The following is an 18,271-nucleotide window of genomic DNA, read 5'->3' as shown; positions in this document are numbered from 1 at the left end:
TCCCTCTCCTCAGCCCCCTGTCTGCCCCGGGCTCCAGGCCTCAGCCGGGACCCGGAGCAGCCCGCCTCGTCCTTCCCAAGTGAGGAGGAAAGAAAATACAATAATAAAAGCCTCTCGCCAAACCTCAGTGAATTCCTGATGAGGGAAAGAATGCAGCAGGAAGAGAAGCCACGTTCCCCTCTTTTTTTCCCCCTCCGTCCTTCTCCTTTTTTTTTCTAATAAATATGAATGCTTCCAGGTCCCCTCCCTCCCCCCTCCTCCTGCTGTCCCTCTCTCCCTCCATCACTTCCACAGTTCTGGCAGAAACGCCGCCGCTCTGAGTGCTCAGGGGTTCTGGCAGCGTGAGGCTGAAGGGGAGCTTGCGTCCCCCTCGCGTCTCTCAGCGAACGGCATCGCTAATTAAACCCATGTGTATTGACCCACTCAGCTCGCTCAACCCAGACGCAGCTCGGCCGGCCGCGCCGACCGTCGAGAGAGAGAGAGAGAGACAGAGAGAGAACGCGGCGTGGTGCGTTCCGGCGACACTGCCCGCGAGCGCGCCCTCGGCTGCGCGCCCGCTTCACAGCGGAACCCCGGGGCTTCCGAGCGCCGGGGAGGAAATGCCCTGTTAACCAGTATCACAAACTGCGCGTGTAAACCGCTGCTCGTTTCGCTCGTGATTAATGTCTGCTAATTAATCCTGCGTACGGCTGCCAGCGGAGATTAGCCTCTGCCGGATGACTGCGTTTGACAGCTATATCTTGTCCCTGTTTTGAGAGTGGGATGGGTCTTGATCCCTCATGGGAGGTGGGGGGGGGGCCACAGGGTGGGGCGATTCCTCAGACTGTTTTTCACTCTTTGCTTGCCTGGCCCTCGTGTGGAGGGGTGAGCTGGAGTAGGGAGCATGCACCGATTTCCAAAAAAGCGTTCTGGACTCTTGCTCTCTTGCTATGAATAGGTGAACGCGAAGCCGGGACATGTGAAAACTGTGTAGTATCTGCGCCTGTTTAGTGGCAGTTTCAGCATCACCGATGTGATGGGGAAGAATCCGGGTGGATGTTTGCTCGTATTCTGCCTTTGCGGCCTGGGAAAAGGTGGCGTTTGCGGACTGCCTTTGCGGCCTGGGAAAAGGTGGCGTTTGCGGACTGCCTTTGCGGCCTGGGAAAAGGTGGCGTGTGTGCATTCTGCCCTCCCCCGCCTGAGCTCAGATTCTCCCTCAGGTTAAAGTTTGCGGTCGGGGCCGTGAAGATTCCTCCCCCCTCCGGCTCACCGTGACTGCCCCGTTGCCTGGCAACCGCCATTGTTCCAACTGGAATGCCTCCGGTGGGCAATGGCATTCCGGCGCATTCCAGCCAGGATTCAGGTGGCCCTTGGCTCCACCCATGGTGTCATTGTGTGTGTGCACCGAAGAACAGTTTGGCTTACTGGCAGTGGAGGGGGGGGGGGGGTGTTTTCTGTCCCCAGCCATGAAGAACAGCTGCCATCTTTGTGCCTTCAGATGAACAAAAGAATGCATGGGTATAGACTTGCAGTCCAAAAATGGAGAGCTGAAGTCTGATCCAGTAAGTTGATCCATAGTTAAGACTCACCTGCGTGGAGAATGAGACGCCGAACACATCGAGCTGGAGGGGGACCGCTGACCACGGGCTGACCCCCGCGGTTCGTCCAGGGGTCTGCAGGAAACGGGGACTCTCCAAGCGGGCTGTTTATGGGGCCTCTGCTCCCCCTTGCCCCGATTCCCCAGAGCTCCTGTATGTTTGATCTCTCCCATGTGTTTGGAACATTTCCCTGCAACGCGCGCTGTTTTCCTGTTGACGTTGCGTGATTGGTTTTCAGTATGTAAACCTCGTGCTCTGTTCATATGGATGGAGGGATGGGGAGGGGTGGGAGGAAGAGGGGGAAGGGAGAGGTGGAGGAAATGGCCCTGTTTCCCAGGTGATAAATCTGCAGCCCCTCGCGGGTCCTGTGGACAACCCAAAAATTTCCGCAAGGGCATTGTGTGCGAGGGGATGCTTGCTTTTGGGGCACGTAGGAGGGGTAGATCGGGCAAGAGGGTCTGCTTGTGTCATTGTCTCGCACCGTGTGAGGGCAGGCGCTCTCAGTGGATGATTTGCATTTGACGCTGATTGGCTCTGGCATGGAAAAATTGCATAAGTGTTCCGTGGGCCGCGGAGAGACAAGGTGATGATGTCGAGGCAGAACGGGGCCTCCCCCTCCCCTCCCTGGGGTGTCTCCCTCCCGGCTCGCCCGCTTTGCCATCATTATGTTCCACCCGAACCCCTCGTTGACCCCTGCTGCGTGCCCCCTTATTAAGGCGTCGTTATCCGGACACGCTCCTCCGGTCCTCTGAGGTTGGGATTGTTAACTGTACGTAATGAACCGTTGGACTGACTGCCTTTCCGTTCACTCACCATTGGGGAAACACGGGCCATGCTGAAGGCAAAGGTCTGCACGGGGAAAAGAGTCTTCTTTCCAAGCCAATTTGAATAACTACAGCAATTACTTCACCCACTTCTTATTGTATATGTTCTCACGTTTTCCTTTAAGCAGAACATTTAGTGTCATTATCCAACAATGACCAGGTGGCCAGCATAACTGGTTTCATTCTGCGGGGGTAGGATGGGTTATGTAGGCCAGGGTCACAGCCAGGAAGGATATTGCAATAGCAAGCCTTTACGGTCATGACCCAAAGCTATGAAGAATGCTCTGTGATGAGAGGTAATGCACTGTCCTCCACCAGGGGGCGCCATGCTGCTGGTGGCACATGCAGAGCCCCTGACTGTCCCCGTCCTTCAAAACCATTCTGTCTCTCAGGCCTTCATATGCATCAAAGTCCCTTCTTCTCCGTGTCCCTCACTCTGCCTCTCTCCCCATGTCTTTTTCCCATTCATCTTACAGCTGCTTATAGTTTGACCCCTTAGACTGGGGTCCCTCCACCCCCTCCTACATCACACACTGTGGGATTATCAGCACGCTGGCTGGCAGGCCGCCAGACCCGCGCTCCGGCATCCGCCTTACCTGCAATGGCATCCAAACACACACACATACACACACGCACACACACACAGCAACCTCTCACTGACTCAGCCCTCTCTGTATGCAGGAGATAGCATGTGAATCATTGCCCTCTAAACCTTCGGAGTGTCAAAAACAGAAATGAAGGCAATGCACGACAGATCTGTTTAAGGATATTTTTATATGCCTTTCACATCTTCCTTTTCGTCCCTCTTTCTCTATCTCTCTCTGTCTTTGCTTCTCTATCTGTAGCTTAATTGCCACTCTCCGGTTCATCTCTGACAAAATTAAACCCATGGAAAGTGGATGAACGGGACGTACCAAGTAGTCAAAAATTAGCCTTGTAGATGTTAGCTGTTTGATACATATCTTTGGGAAGGCCAATCGAAGGTTTTCCCTAGGATTAGATTATTTTTTAAAATACTGTCATATTGTTCCAACGGTTCTTTAAAAAGAATCAAGCCCTCACTGTTGTGTCAGTGTGAAATAATTGTAGTTGGGTGGTCCTGTGATAACATGAGAAACGTATCAGGAGCACATTTTAATTACGTGACCTAACTTTAACACGCAGAGGGGCTGTGGAAGAATGGCTTATGTTCTCAGTCATTTTTTTTTCATCCTGGAACGGAGATATACACACACGTACTGTACACTGTGTGCTTGTTATAAAGGAGAAGGAATCATTTGCGCGCGAGAGTGGAAACTCGCAATTCATCACGACGTTACTGTGACGGGAAAAATAAATATTTATACATGTGTTATGAATGCGCCGCTAATGCCGCTGGGAACTGCGGTTTCCGTGTAAAGCGATAGTAAGCAGCCGCCTCTGCCAGGTGCCACGCGGTGATGACGGTGCATCGAGATTTTTTTTTTTTTGGGGGGGGGGGGGGCGTCTCTCGCGGGCTCCTCTCAGTCCAGACCGCAGCAATTTTGCGCCGCATCGACATAACTTCCTATGATTTTTTGGCCGGGTAACAATGCACTCGCGGTCCTCGCGGGGTTCGATCTGCCTGGCACTTCTCACTCCGCACACGGGCTCTGGAACTCATTTGAGGGTTCCCGAGTGCGAACTGATAACAATCTGGCACCGATTCGGAGCGCTTGGAGAACGGGAGGCATTCTTTACATCTAAGGCTATCTGAACCGCTTTCAAAAATATTAAACTGGACATTTGAAAAGCACCTGCATGCAGAAATTGCGCACAGACACACAAACCCCTGCACGCACAAACACACATGCGGATGCAGAAACAGATACAGACACGGATCAGAGGATACAGGAGTATGCCTTGGTTTGTGGTCATTTCGAGACACACCTAAAGATTCCGAAGCGCTTCTAAAGATCAGCGTGCGCCCACTGCTTGTTGACCCTCCAGGATCAGATGAATATTAACTCTGAGCTTACTTGACCCCGCTGTGCCCCTGTCCTGCAGATGGGGTGCTGGAAAGGAACCCCAGACAGGAGGCTCTGTGAGAATGTGCAGGTCCCTCCTCCCCTGCCTGTACCAGGGCAGAAGTGTCAGGATTTGGCAAACAGCAAAGCTCTTTCCTACTGGAGCGTTTGATAAGAGTGGTTTGTCTTGCATCCTTCTTTTTTTTTCCTCTCTCTCCCTGTTTTCCCAGTTTTTTTCCTTTCGTCCTCGCCGCTGCCAAACAGAGGATGACCTCATGCTGTGGGGAAGCATAGCTAAGAACATACCCTCCAGGCCCTGCTGGACTGCTGGGGTGCACTGGGGAGAGAGGTGCAGACAGGGAGAGAGAGAGACGGATGGAGAGGAAGAGGCAAAGAAGGAGAGGGACAGAGGGCGGGAGGGAAAGAGAGGGACAGAGTGAGAGGGAGAGAGAGGGAGAGACTAATTGGAGAGGGACAGAAAAAGGGAGAGAGAGAGGAAAAGTGAGAGGGAAAATCTAATGGAGGGGGGGATGAGAATGACAGGTATAGTGGGGACAGTGAATTACACACATATATAGTTCATATTCATCATTCAACGTTTGACAGCACTGCAACACTGTCTTGAGTCATGCCAATAAAGCACGTTGAGAATGAGGGACAGACAGTTTCAGGGAAGGAAATAAGGAATTAAAGGAGAGAGACAGAAAGGGAAAGAAGGGGACAGAGTGGGAGAAAGACAGAAGCTGGAGCAGGCCAATTGAAAGAGTGAATGGGATAACAACAGAAGGTGAGGAAGACACCAACACACCTCGAGACTGGCAAGATAAGGCAGTCCAAGGAAGGAGTGAAAGAACATATACATATACATATACATATACAAATACACATACATATACATATACATATATAGAGGAAGTGACTGGAGAGAGGTGAAAGGGGTGACACTGTTGTGCTGTTCACTTGAGTCATGAGGAATAGCTGGTAGCTCTAAATTCCAAGAACCATGCTAAGAATTCTGAGTGACAGCCAGCTCAAGTGGTGGGGGGCCATGGAGCTGCGGACATTGTTGTGAAAGGTTCATTCTACTGTTGTGCGTCTTAGTCATTCGTTTGTGTCTGAGGCCAATTATCCGATTAGAGAGTAAAGAGAAACCCCTGTGATCTTGTTAGTAATCCCTCTGTGCTTGGAGAGCTGTGGTACCCCAGCCGAGACCGCAGCTAAAGCATTAGACCCTCTTTCCAAAACAACACAGGCAATTCAGGGGCAACAACACATACGTTTGGGCACAGCCAGTCAATGTATGTAACAGTGCATATGCGTTTGTGATTGTGTGATTTGTGTGTGTGTGTGTGTGTGTGTGTGTGTGAAACAGGCTTGGCTTGGGGGTCTCTGAGTATGCGTTTATATTTTTTCACTGTGCTTGTATGCACGACTGTGCAGCTGTCCATTTTATGTGTGATTTGTTTGCTGTGTGGGTGTGTGTCTGTGTGGGTGTGTGACTGCGTGCGGCTGCACGTGAGTGTATCTGGTACAGCGCAGGAGGCCTTCTTGTATAATACGTATGTGGGCTCCTCAAGGGGAGACCTGTCACGGTCACAGAACACCACAGAAGTGCCCGTCACGTACGTATAGAACCGCACACAGTGCATTCACACACGTTCCGACATGCAGGCCCAAGCATTTCCATGTCAAGTATGCCATGCTTACACGCACCCAGCTCACTCTTCTGGAATCTTTATGGTTTCCTCCCGGCTGAATCAGCTTTCAGCAAAACCCTGAGCTGGAAAAACCATGAACCATCGGCGTGTGCTACAGAGGCAAAGCTCAGTAAGCCCTTACGCGTTCAGCCTAATGAACCGCCGGCTGAATGAATCACTTTTTCCAAAGCGAATAGCTTAAAGTTTGCAAATGTACACCTTTGGAGGGCGGCGTGCAGTACTCCATGCTGAGGGTTAAGTGTTAATTCTGTTGTAAATCAGTTTTTGCCATCTAAAGCGCCACGCTTGGCAATCCAGCTGGCTCCAGACAACAACGGAGGTGGTTTCCCAGAAGAGTCCTATTATTTTGGAGACACGCTCTTCTGGACCGGGGGCTGGGGCTGGGGGTGGGGAGTGTGAGAGGGAGGAGGGAGAACCACCGAGGGGACAGGGACACTGACTGACGAGGTGACGAGCAGATGAATGGCGTCGAATTTCGAGTGGTGGCTCCCCCGCCCGCCGCCTGCTTCCTCCTACCTCAGGAGTGCAGCCAGGACAGGTCAAGAACAAGCGCGGTACTGTACTCGGGGCGGCCGACAGCGCGAGAGGTCGGATTCCAGCCGAATTCCTGAGCTTGAGGGTGTTTCTACTGCTTTTCATTTGGTCTCACAATTACTAACCGCTAAAGGAAAGAAAAGAAGGTAGGAAAAAATGGGTATAGAGGAAAAAACCACAAACAACCTGCTCACTGTTCTCAGCTATTTAATAATGAAGTATGAATTTCACTTTCTTAATTAAACGCTATGAGGTAGATATACACGATATGACATTCCGCTTTTAAAATCTCAGGTACCATTTTCTGTCTATGTCTCTCTGTGTTCCCATTCGCTCCAAGGCTACTGATTTTCCTGACATGTTAATTAGGCTCGAGAAAACCGCATACCCCCTGAAGAGAAATACAAAACGGGGCTCCATGTTAAAACCTTTCAACGTGGGCTGCGCGGCGACAGAAAATCGAAGTGCCACTTTCAGAGTCTAGGGACGATGCCAGAGGAGGGAGAAAAGAGCGAGGGGCAGGACACAAAAGGAAGGGAATGGGAAGGGGAGAGCAGGAGGAGGCCGAGCCAATGGGCCCGTGCCAACGCACACAGAGGAATTCTCTCTCCCGCAGAGACAAAACTCATCCCACCATCCCCGCTCCCCCCCTCCACTACCCCGCGGCCAGAACGTGATATCATTGTGGTCAGTTTTGACTGTGGGCTCACAGATTTACACCTCCGGCACCCCCTCCCTGCCCACACAACCGCCCCCACATCCCTTTCTTCCCGTGTTATTATTATAAGAGAGAGCTGACTGAATTCACACCTCGCCTGCTCTCACTCAGTGAAATCATCTCTGCTTTAAATGAGTCCCAGTCCGGTGGTGGGAAAAGGGTGGAGGCTAGCAGGGTGAGGTCTGTCTCACCTGAATCATGTGACTCAGAGAGGCTGGTGTCTCCCTTCAGGCTGTAGTTCCAGCTCCTCCTTATTGGCCCTGGTGATCTCTGAGAGTGTCACGTTAATGCGAGTGAACCTGAGTCACAGCTCGGTCAAAGGCTTTGGGTCCAGTGAGGATTTTGTCCATTGTATGGCAAGGCTAAGAATAAGCATTTGCTTTCTCAAGCACGGCTTGTATTTGCAGTCCATCATTGTTGTGGTATATTGTTCAAGTACTTTTTGAATACGAAAGAGTTGAAATCAGTTCTAGTCTGACATTTAGGATGTAGTGTGAAAATGAGGATGGGAGACTGGGGTTTAGAGCATTCCCACCCTCTGTTATGAATGTCAGGACCTTCTCTTAACAGCACCACATGCTACAAGCTGGCCTCTGCCCCTCTGTCTGATGGAGGGGGGTCAGTTCTACTCACAGACAGCCGTTGCTCCTGGACCTTCACTTGCAACCATAAGGTTGCAGAATCAAGTCCCCGGGTGGGGCGCTAATGCTGTATCCTTGAGTGAGGCTCTGAATCTGAATTGCTTCAGTAAACATCCACGAAGATTAATTAGTGGCGCGTAATGCGCAAACTGTATGAGTTAGGCTACCCCAGATGATGGCGTCTGCTAAGCAAATAAACAGGGCTTTGCCCATGTGAAATCAGCTGATGAGAAACGCAGGCTTTGTTTGGCTGTCGGCCTCACTTCCTCATTTTGCTCCTCGCTTTCCCCCCAGACGCGGAAGACATGACGATCACAGCGCCACTGGATTGTGGTCACTTGGGGCTGAGGCTGGACCCCCCGCTCTCACTAAACGATGCAGGGAAGATTTCCCTCCCACTGAACTGCAGCAGCCTGCACCATTGACCTACTCCTCCTGGCAGAGGGGACCAGAGGAAACGCTAACCCCCGTAGGCATGGTGAATTGTACTGTACAGTGAAGCTATGAGGCGTCAGTAAATACCACTGGCACTGGGTACAGGTCCAAATATCTGTCCTCAAAGATCCATCTGAGAAACAGCTCCGGTTTTTCAGCAATACAAAGCCACAGAGAGGAAAAAAAGGCCTGTGACCACTGCTGATTGGTGTCTTTTTCTGAACAGAGCTCCAAAGGGGTGTTCCCATATGAAAAGCTATCTTCAAGCCAAACCTTGTTGGATGCGACTGCCGGTCAAGCCCAAGTGATATCACCTCCGGTCGTGGGATAAAAAAAAAATCAAGACACTTTTATTTTGACAGATGTGCTCAGCCGTGTTGTATCTGTTAAAAGGCTGAGGGAAAAGTTAAGGCCGTTTGGGTGAGCCGTTATTTGCTGTGACGTTTGAGGTGAGGGCATGCACGCACGCATGTCCGTGCGCTTGTCCTGCCCGTACAACGGACGCATTGTCTTCGAACGGCTGGCTGCTTGGCTCATGCCTCTCCTGGTAGATTTCACAGCATTCTGTAGCACTGGGGGACTCTGACTCAGGCCTCTGTCTGAGGGCAGGGGAGGTGCATTCTGGGACAGGATGGAATCGGGGGTTCCGAATTCCACAGCTTTGTACTGGGCAGGGCAGGAGGTGTGAGACAGCCTGAGAGAGATCAAGGTCAGCGGGGCAAGGCTGTCCCTGGTGTGGGCAGGAAAGGGGGGGGGGCATACGCCTTAACCACCACTACCACACTACAAAGCATCCCTGGAATCCCGATGCCTGCAGGCTACACTAACACACACCGCTCTCTCTCCCTTACCTGCTTCAGGTGAGTTCTCCGGAACCAAGGCTGGCGACAGATTCAGATTATAAATATTGGCAATCAATGCTTAGTTAACCTTTACACAGAAACTATGTGCTCTTTGGTATGTTCTTGGCTCTTCGGAAAATGGTTTCACAAACAGGAATAACATTTGGAATGCTTAAACCTGGCTAAATCCCTAAAGCATGAAATTCTGAGGATTATGGTAAAAAGCTGTTATAATTGAATTATTTCAGGATTCCATCGCCCACAGCTACAAGCGGCGTGCCTGGCTCGCCTCACAGTTTGCAGGTGGTATTTTGTGAGCCTCCGGTCGTTCCGTGTATATTTTTTCGGAATCGCATTTTATGGCACAAGGTTACCCTTTCACCTTCGCCTCTGTAACTCTCTTAACTTACATAATGCACTTGTGCTGCGTTTCTCTCGAATTTTCAAGCCACGTTTTAAATCAAGTTCCTTCCTACACGACATGGTTAAATCTTAGCTTATCAGGTTTCCAGAAGCAGCGACGTTAACGTTCCGCAAGGGTATTCTTTGTGACCGCAGACGCTGCGGCGGGGCGCTAGGACCGTGAGGGAGAGCGCTATAACGTTTTACTTAGAAAACAGCATCGGTTGTTTGCGGGAGCGAAAGCGCGTTGCCTCTCTCACGGGACGGGCTGGACTGACACACAGGCGCAGGAACACGCTGGAACTTTTTTATACCGATCTCAATCTCGGCTCGGCTTGGCCCGACAAGCTTCGGATGCGTAATATAAAGTAGCTACCACCTCTCAGTGGCCCTCGGGGAGGAATATACCTGTCACACGGAGAGATGAGATGGGAGTTAGTCAGAGAGACGAAATACCCGGCGTTAATGCAGGAGAAGGAGACGTAAACGGGATATAACTGGACTGGTCATTGTGTTTAAGGTAAATGTATTTTTTTATTTATTTGACTGCGTTATTATCAGTTGGCTTGCAAATATCTGCTTTTCTTTTCGTGTTCTTTTTCCGTGTTATTAATATGTGGCACAAGTTCAATATCATGGTAACTTGCGCATAAGTAGTCAACTTCATAAGTTCGGCAAACTGGACATTTTGCATTCCTCTCACGGTCATTTGCGATTTGCAGTTCAGTGAATAATCGTGATGCCCCCTTTAAACTCCCCGTCCGGAGGAGTGAAAAACCTTTTCAACCGGCAGTCGCCGTTCTTATGCATGGTGTCACTTCGCTCTCAACCCCGCTGCACAAGGGCCAAGTAAACACGGTTTGTTGTTTTAGGTGACTGAGTATGTGACAGTAGACCAGTCATTCATGACTGGGGCAGGACAAAAGACCAAGTGGGGGGTTCACTGGACAAAGCGACGTCTGGGAAACAGGTTGTTCTCATGGAATTCCTTTTGAGTTTGTGCACAGAATAGTCAAAGCAGCGTTCAGAAATGACGCTACAATAAGACCCCGCGGGCGGACGGACGGACGGACGGACGGGCGAAAGGTAGCGATGTGTTGTGACTTTTCTCGTAAGTATTGCTGCTGTGGGCTGATTTTAGATACGTAAAGGTTGCAGGTAGCGTGTGTGTGTGTGTGTTGTGGCGACAGGGGATTGGAAACGTCTTCGGCAGGTTGTTAGGGGAAGGGTGTCGAGGCTGGGACGAACAGGCTGCAGAACTGCTGGAATGCAGCCTATGTTTGCAGGGTCCATAGAGAGATCCTGGACTGTAGAGAGCTCTGGGGCGGGAGACGTAGGCCCCCATTTAATCTAACTGCAGAAAGTTAAACTTTAAGAAGGACATTTATTAAGTTGTTACACATTTTTGTCTCTTCCACAGCACTTTTAATGAACATCGCCAACTGCTGAATTCAGTTTTGCGTGCAAAAGGTGTAACATTATCTTTTTAACTTTGTATTTCAAACAAAAGGTCAGATTGTATTGCGCATACATTTTAGTCTAGGGCATTGACCCAGTCAGCCACAGCTTCAACCATTCTTGATATTTACTTCTGCTGATAGGACATATAGAGGCATGGAGACAGTAATATGAATGTTATATATATTTATGACATATATATGCACACATGTCCTGTACCTGTACTTGTGAAGCTTGCCTGTTACCCATGACCCTCATGTAATAAATAGAATACCAAGTAGGACTGGCTAAAGGCCTTTAAGGGCTGATCTTCAACCACTTTTGCTGTTTAACTTATAATGGTTAAAGTTAGAATAGTGGTTGGGGAATCTGGTCTTACGTCAGTACATACTGGCAAATTGGCTTTGGAGTGCAGGAAGAACGAAGTCCTCCATAAATCAGGATTGGTCAGTTTACCATGTGACCAAACCGCAAGGTCGTGTGTTGAAATGACTGATGACTTTTTATTACATGCTTGAGAAAGACAGACATATACTACCCTTTTCCCTCACAGTGTAAATCCCCGCTGCCCCAGCCTTCGGTGATACATTTCAGACTGACAAATTGAAAGCATCCATTGACGTTGTGCCTTCAGTTGATCCATCTGGATTGGACTTTTTTTTGTCTGAACAGGACCAAAGTGTCTGGATGCCTCACTTTTTTCCTTCCCTTAGCAACACATCTTAGTTTTAGGTAGAGTGAATATAGCGCAAGAGACATATTCTGACCGGAGTGATGACATCACGGACAAAGCAGTGAGTGGGTCACCTGAACAGATCCCACAAGGACAACACTTAAGTTTGTATAATTTGTTATTTTCAGTCAGGAATAACGATTTTACAGTGGACTTAAATGACTTCACAAGAGCGTGACGTCTTTCAGTAGTGTCTTAGTCTGAGAATGCAATCGGATAATCTGTGTAAGAATGAGGAGCTGAAGAGCTGCTCCCTTTCTTTCACTGTAACTCTTTGTGTTTCAATTCCCTCACACTCGCGTGCGCTTCTCTGAAAAGAGCTAAGCAAACACCCTCAGCGGCCCTGCTCTGCTGTTGAAAAGGAGCCGGGAGGAAGCGCACACCCACACGCAGCACAAAGCACGTTTTTCTGTGGGAGCGGCCCCTCCCCCTTCTCCCCGGTGAGGGAGAGATGGACAGCGGTGCGGCGCGGCTCGGGCCGGACTCATAAAGAGACGTAACCTTTGTCTCCGCGGCGCGCAGACCTCTTTATCTCCTCGCCCCGACTTGTCAGATTTCGCTCTCAGACACCTGCTCGCTCTCTCTCCCTCACTCTCTCTCTCTCCACGGGAGCCTGAGGGTCCATATTCCTCAAGTGGATCTTATTTCCCCCGGGTCTCTCCCAGCTGGCTCCGCACATGAAGCCACATGCATGCGCATACACACACACACACACACACATAGACACTGACACACACACACACACACAGACACTGACACACACACACACACACACACACAGACACTGACACACACACACAGACACTGACACACACACAGACACTGACACACACACACACACACACTGATGCAGGGGTTCCGAGCGGTAGCTAACTACTCAAACAAAGACAGTCAACGCCTTGCCCCCCAGCACCATTGCAAAGATGAGTGATGGCACCACAATTGCTGCGGAGCGCACCTGGGACACACACAGACACACAGACACACGCGCACACACACACACACACACACACACACACACACTGATGCAGAGGTGCAGAGCAATAGCTGACTACTCAAACAGAGAGAGTCACCGCCTTGCCCCCGAGCACCATCGCAAAGATGAGTGAAGGCACCCCAATTGCTGTGGAGAGCACCTGGGACATACACACAGACAGACACACACACACACACACACACACACACACACACACACAGACACACACACACACACACACACACACACCACACACACACAGACACACACACACACACAGTGGCCCACACTTAACCTGCTCTTCACAGGGGCCCTGTTTCAACCTGCTCCTATCCCTTTACCCCCGCACCTCCTCTCATTTATCAGCATAATCCACAAACCTGCCACTTATGCAGACTTTCACCCTCAGCTGCACGCAGCCCATATCCACGGGCACGCCCCACCTCTATATCAAACTTACTTATTAATCCCTGTTAGAGCCACAAAGGCCCGCTGAAAACCTGACTGGGAGCGAGAAGGGGGGAGCAGGGGAGAGGGGGACAAGAGATGCTTTGTCTCTGCGAAAGGGGATGAAAGAAAGGAGACGGAGACCTGCGAGGCAACGTGAGACGGCATCCGACGGTTCTGCCCGCCCGTGATTGGCCGGGCAGCGGGGGCCGGGGAATCCACCTGCTTCAGTCCGAGCGCGCGCAGGCATGCGCTGCTAGGGCTCCCAGCGTTTGTGAATGACTGGCTCTGGATGGCGAAGGCCAGCGCTCTCCACATTTGTTTCTGATTAATAATAGTCTGTTTTAGCATCATTAATCAAGCTGAGTTTCTGCGAGCTGCCCAGCCGCACTGCTTAATCTGTGCTGTAACTGAGAGAATAAGTGGATTCATCTGTGTCTGTGTGTGCGCGCGCGTGTGGGTCAGTGCGTGCATGAGTGTGTGCACGTGAGTGTGTGTGTGTGTGTGGGTGTGTGTCAGTGTGCGTGTGTGTGTGCGTTGTCTGCCCCCGTGTGGACAGAGTAAGCTTTTTCACCAGAACAGCTCGTTCTCCAAATTGTGTATTTTCCTATATTTATATGAAGTTAAAAATATTTTCAAAGGCACCCATTTGTGATTTTTTCCCCAATGTAACGATATTCTATTTTTTGTTTTTCTTTTAGGTTGCTGTTGCCCCAGCCATGTCAACACACCTAAGAGTTACTGAAGCTTATCCTCCCTTCTTTCTGCTGCTTCTCCTGCTGCTCCTCCCGCTCTCCCTGTCGTTTCGGGCACGACCCCACCAACCCGCGGTCCATGTGCCCTCTCTGGTGCCCCACATCCCCCAGCCCCTCTCCCGCTCACGCTTCAGTGCCCAGGCCCAGCTCGACTTCACCACCCACTGCAATGCCAGCTGCTACCACAGGGGGGAGCAAGAGATCAGACGGGACCTGCTGACCGAGCAGCTGGCCTTCGAGACGCTGTACTCGGATGGCTCGCGCACCCTGACCACCGTTGACCTGGAAGAGGAGGAGGAGGGCGAGGGCAACTCCACAGCCGCGCCGCTGCCCTGGAGCAGGGGGAGGCGCCGCTTCGCTGCCGTGCATCGCAGAAGGCACAAGCGGCAGATCTACGGGGCTGATGGGCGCTTCAACATCCGCGGCGACCACTTCCTGCTCGACTACCCCTTCTCCACAGCTGTCCGCATCTCCACGGGCTGCACCGGGGTCCTGGTGTCCCAGCGCCACGTGCTGACGGCTGCCCACTGCGTGCATGATGGGAAGGACTACGTCAAGGGCGCCCGCAAGCTGAGAGTGGGCTTCTTGACCCCGCCCCCCGCCAACAGCACCAACCCCGGCCAGATACCCCCCAGGAAACCCCTGGTGCGCTGGGTGCGCGTCCGCAGAACCCGCGTCCCCAAGGGGTGGATCCAGGGCCCGCAGGACGTCAGCATGGATTTCGACTACGCCCTCCTGGAGCTGCGCTGGCCCCACCGCCGGCCCTTCATGCGCCTGTCGGTGGCGCCCTCCTCCGAGGACCTGGCCGGGAGGAGGATCCACTTCTCAGGCTTCGACAGCGACCGGCCCGGCGAGCTGGTGTACCGCTTCTGCGCCGTGGAGGACGAGTCCAACGACCTGATCTACCAGCACTGCGACGCCCGGCCCGGCGCCAGCGGCTCCGGCGTCTACGGCCGCATGTGGGACTCCGACCTCGAGCGCTGGGAGCGCAAGGTCATCGGCATCTTCTCTGGCCACCAGTGGCTGGAGATCGACGGCGAGAACCGCGACTTCAACGTGGCCGTGCGCTTCACGCCACTGAAGTTCGCGCAGATCTGCTACTGGGTGCACGGCAACCGCGTGGACTGCAGTCAGGACTGAGGGGTGTACAACTGCATCATGGGACAGAGGCGGAGCTTTTCTTACCGAATGTCAAAACTGGAGCTTACTTTCAACCCCTCTCCTGAGTCCAACGGGACCTTGAGACAAACAAGGTTTGGCCGCTACAGACTGAAAAAGGATCTAAATCGAATCAGGAAACCGGGAATGCTTGACCTGCCCCTCTGGTTCCTCTGACCCTTTCACTGTTTTGGCATGGGCATCTCTCTCTGGTTCTCTTTCGAGTCCCTAAACGTGCCTTTTGTAGTTGCCTTACTCTACAGAGACTGGTGGTCAGTTTCAGACTGCTCTACCTATTACTCCCCCACAGCAGCTTTGAAAAAGCACTTCCACTTTTAGTCAGCCTCACTACACTGACCCAGCATCTAAACACATTAAACCACTATTAGAGGAAGCCAAAAACACTTTGCACCTTCGTCATGTTGAACACTTTCATGTCTCATGGCTAACTCTCCAGAATATTTGTCAGTTCTGTATTGTCTTTATAAGATATCGTAGAAAGGGAGCAGGATGAGGTGATGTTGTGACTCCATCTCCTGTGCTGGTTACCAATTCAGTCTTAACCACTATGTTTCCCAAAGGGGTCACCCAGCTTACCTGCTGGAGGGTGAGGAACGTGGCTTTTTTATTCTGTGTCTGCACATATGGAGAAGAGGAGATTGACCTTTGCTTGAATATTTGGGGATTTATGCAGGCGCAACAAATCATGAACAATTAGTGCTCACAGCTGACACAGTTCACAGGTCTGCCACTTGCACTCAGAGTAATACGCAGCAATGCGTATTGACCTTTCATCTGGAGGAAACATGTACTGTTCTCCTCAGGTACAAATAGCTGAACCACTAGAGCCAATTATGCAGTTGCCATTGTAGCTTGTTCCGTTCAATATGGAGAGACAAAAATCCCTGATTATTTACACAGATCGCAATCTCTGTATGGTTTTTATCCATTGGCCTCTTGTCGAGCAGCTGACACCTCCCTTCTATTTCCTGCCTATTCAACGTCTGCACATCTTCATAAGGAATTAGCATGCTCCTGCATAGCATTAAATCTATGCTGTGGTTATTTGAATGTAACGTATAATGTGGGGAGGGGAGCGTGTGCATAGAGAAGTTCATAATGATGCTTGAGGGTTAGGGTGAAATCGATTATCAGAGGGTTTTAGCTCTGTTTCAGAGGCCAGGATGTCCCCCCCTCGAAAGCCAGTGGAATCCTGGGTACCAGTGACTCTGTGCTCGCAAGTCCCCAGTGATCCACAGATCCCCACCCCCAGCAGCCAACCCAAAATGCGGGTTATTCCTTCTCTCACCCTGAGCCCAGCAGCACAGCAGCACTTCAACACCTTTCAAAAAGTAGGATGTAAAAATCACTTAAAAACAGGTTTTAAAATATACTTGCAGGTAGAAAAGATCTGGCTTATTCTGAGGTGGGATGAATGTTGGTGGTGGTGATGGGGTTTGGCAGGTGGGGGTTGGGGGTTGATTGGTGCATCTCTGTGTTGTTGCCTATATTTTTTATTTTTTTGAAGATGCTTCTTTCTATTTTAATAAACTAAATATTGTCTATCAATATTAACTGTATGCGTTGTTTCTTGTTTGCTAATTAGACTATCTGTTATGATGTATTTTGGTTTTATAGTTATCAGCCTCTCTCTTGATTCAAACAATACCACAGATAACCTCATGGGAGCTAAATGAAAATGCTAAGGTTTCTTCTAAAATCACCATTTGTATTTGACTTCAGAATCATTCCTAAATTGATTATGAATATTATGAAATGGGGGGCAGGAGGCAGGTGGCAAATTGGGAAGAGAGAGTTTAGGAGACGAGTACAGGGAGTTAGGGAGAAGAGGAAGGGGGAATTAGGAAAGGGGTACTCTGGGGAAGAGGGTAAGAAAAGGAATAAGGAGGAGGAAGAAAGGAGGGAGAAGGGGGAAAGGGTGGTGGTGAAGAGTGGGGTGGGGTGGAGAAAAGGGTAAAGGGGGAGTAGGAGGAAGAGGCAAAAAAGGGGGAGAGAAGAGCGGGGAAGAAGTGCAAAGGGGGGACTGGTGGTAGGGGGTGAGGGAGAAGGGGACATGGGAAGGATCAAGGTAAGTAAGAACGGGAGGAATAGGGAAAAAAAGGAACGAGGGAAGGGGGAAGGGTAGAACAGAAGGAAAAGGGGAAGAAAGTAAGGGGAGAAGGGTGTAGGTGAAAATAACGGAAGGGGGGAAGGGAGATGAGGAGGACCAGGAATAAAAGGAGGAATAAGGGAAGGGGAAATAAGGGTAAGAAGGTAGAAGAGGGAAAGGGGAGGAATGCAGGAAGGGGTAAGTGGGATAGGAAAAAGAGGAGGATTGTGTGATGACGAGAGGAAGAAGAATTTACAAATGGAGAATTAGTGGAAGAAGGGGGAAGGGAGGATGGAAAAAAGAGAGCAATTGTGATGGGGGAGGGGAAAGAAGGGGGAATGTGAAGAAAAGAGGACAAATGGGTAAAGAGAAGAATGGAGAAGGGCAGAATAGGAAAGGGAAGGAATAGGGGACGTACAGGACAGGGGAAGGGGAGAAGGGGATGAATAGCAGATGAGGAATGGGGAAGAAGGAGGAAGGGAGATGAGGAGGAACAGGGAAAGCAAGAAGGGGAGGAATTGGACAAGAAAGGAGAAGGGGAGGAACTGAGGAAAAATGGAGAAGGGGAGGAATAGGGTGACGGGAAATATAGGAAGGGGTAAGGGGGAAGAAGAGGGAAAGGCAATAGGGAGGAATGTAAAAAGAAGAGGAAAGGAAGGAATGGAGAAAAAATGTGGGAAGGAAGGAATAGGGGGAAGAAGGGGGAGGTTAAAGATGATGTTTATTGGATTATCAAAGGTCTTCACATACCATCCAGTTTCCAAGGTTTACCACAACACTCAAACCTTCATAAGACAACCAGACACATACCACAGAAAAGTGCATCTAAAACCCAGTCTCACTTACTTCTGCCCCTACCAGCCACCCCCCCCCCCCCCCTTCCCACCCCCCAAAAAAAAGAAAAGCAAGAAATTCTCCCAGAATTATGGCCATCTCATCATTAGTCCCTCATTGTTAG

The 18,271-nt window shown here is 50.6% G+C and overlaps 1 protein-coding gene across 2 annotated transcripts; it reads left to right on the top strand.

Moving 5' to 3' along the window:
• Positions 1 to 9,237: 9,237 nt before the first annotated feature.
• Positions 9,238 to 16,626, top strand: LOC118791055 (serine protease 23). 2 transcript variants are annotated; one of them, XM_036548290.1, is made up of 2 exons: positions 9,238 to 9,292; positions 13,992 to 16,626. In XM_036548290.1, exon 2 carries the CDS (start codon positions 14,010 to 14,012, stop codon positions 15,183 to 15,185), a length of 1,176 nt encoding a protein of 391 aa, XP_036404183.1. In that variant the 5' UTR covers positions 9,238 to 9,292; positions 13,992 to 14,009; the 3' UTR covers positions 15,186 to 16,626. The 2 variants fall into 2 exon arrangements, with proteins under 2 accessions (XP_036404183.1, XP_036404182.1); XM_036548289.1 differs by lacking the exon at positions 9,238 to 9,292 and adding an exon at positions 9,892 to 10,196.
• The last annotated feature ends 1,645 nt before the right edge of the window (positions 16,627 to 18,271 follow it).

This window comes from Megalops cyprinoides, chromosome 16 (genome assembly GCF_013368585.1).
Source record: "Megalops cyprinoides isolate fMegCyp1 chromosome 16, fMegCyp1.pri, whole genome shotgun sequence".
Lineage (NCBI taxonomy): Eukaryota > Metazoa > Chordata > Actinopteri > Elopiformes > Megalopidae > Megalops > Megalops cyprinoides.
Note: the sequence above shows the minus strand (reverse complement) of the source record. Positions and strands in the feature narration are given on the sequence as shown.

What these genes read in the sequence shown, in the direction of transcription:
- LOC118791055 (XM_036548290.1), top strand. Translation starts at nt 14,010, where the DNA reads ATGTCAACACACCTAAGAGTTACTGAAGCTTATCCTCCCTTCTTTCTG.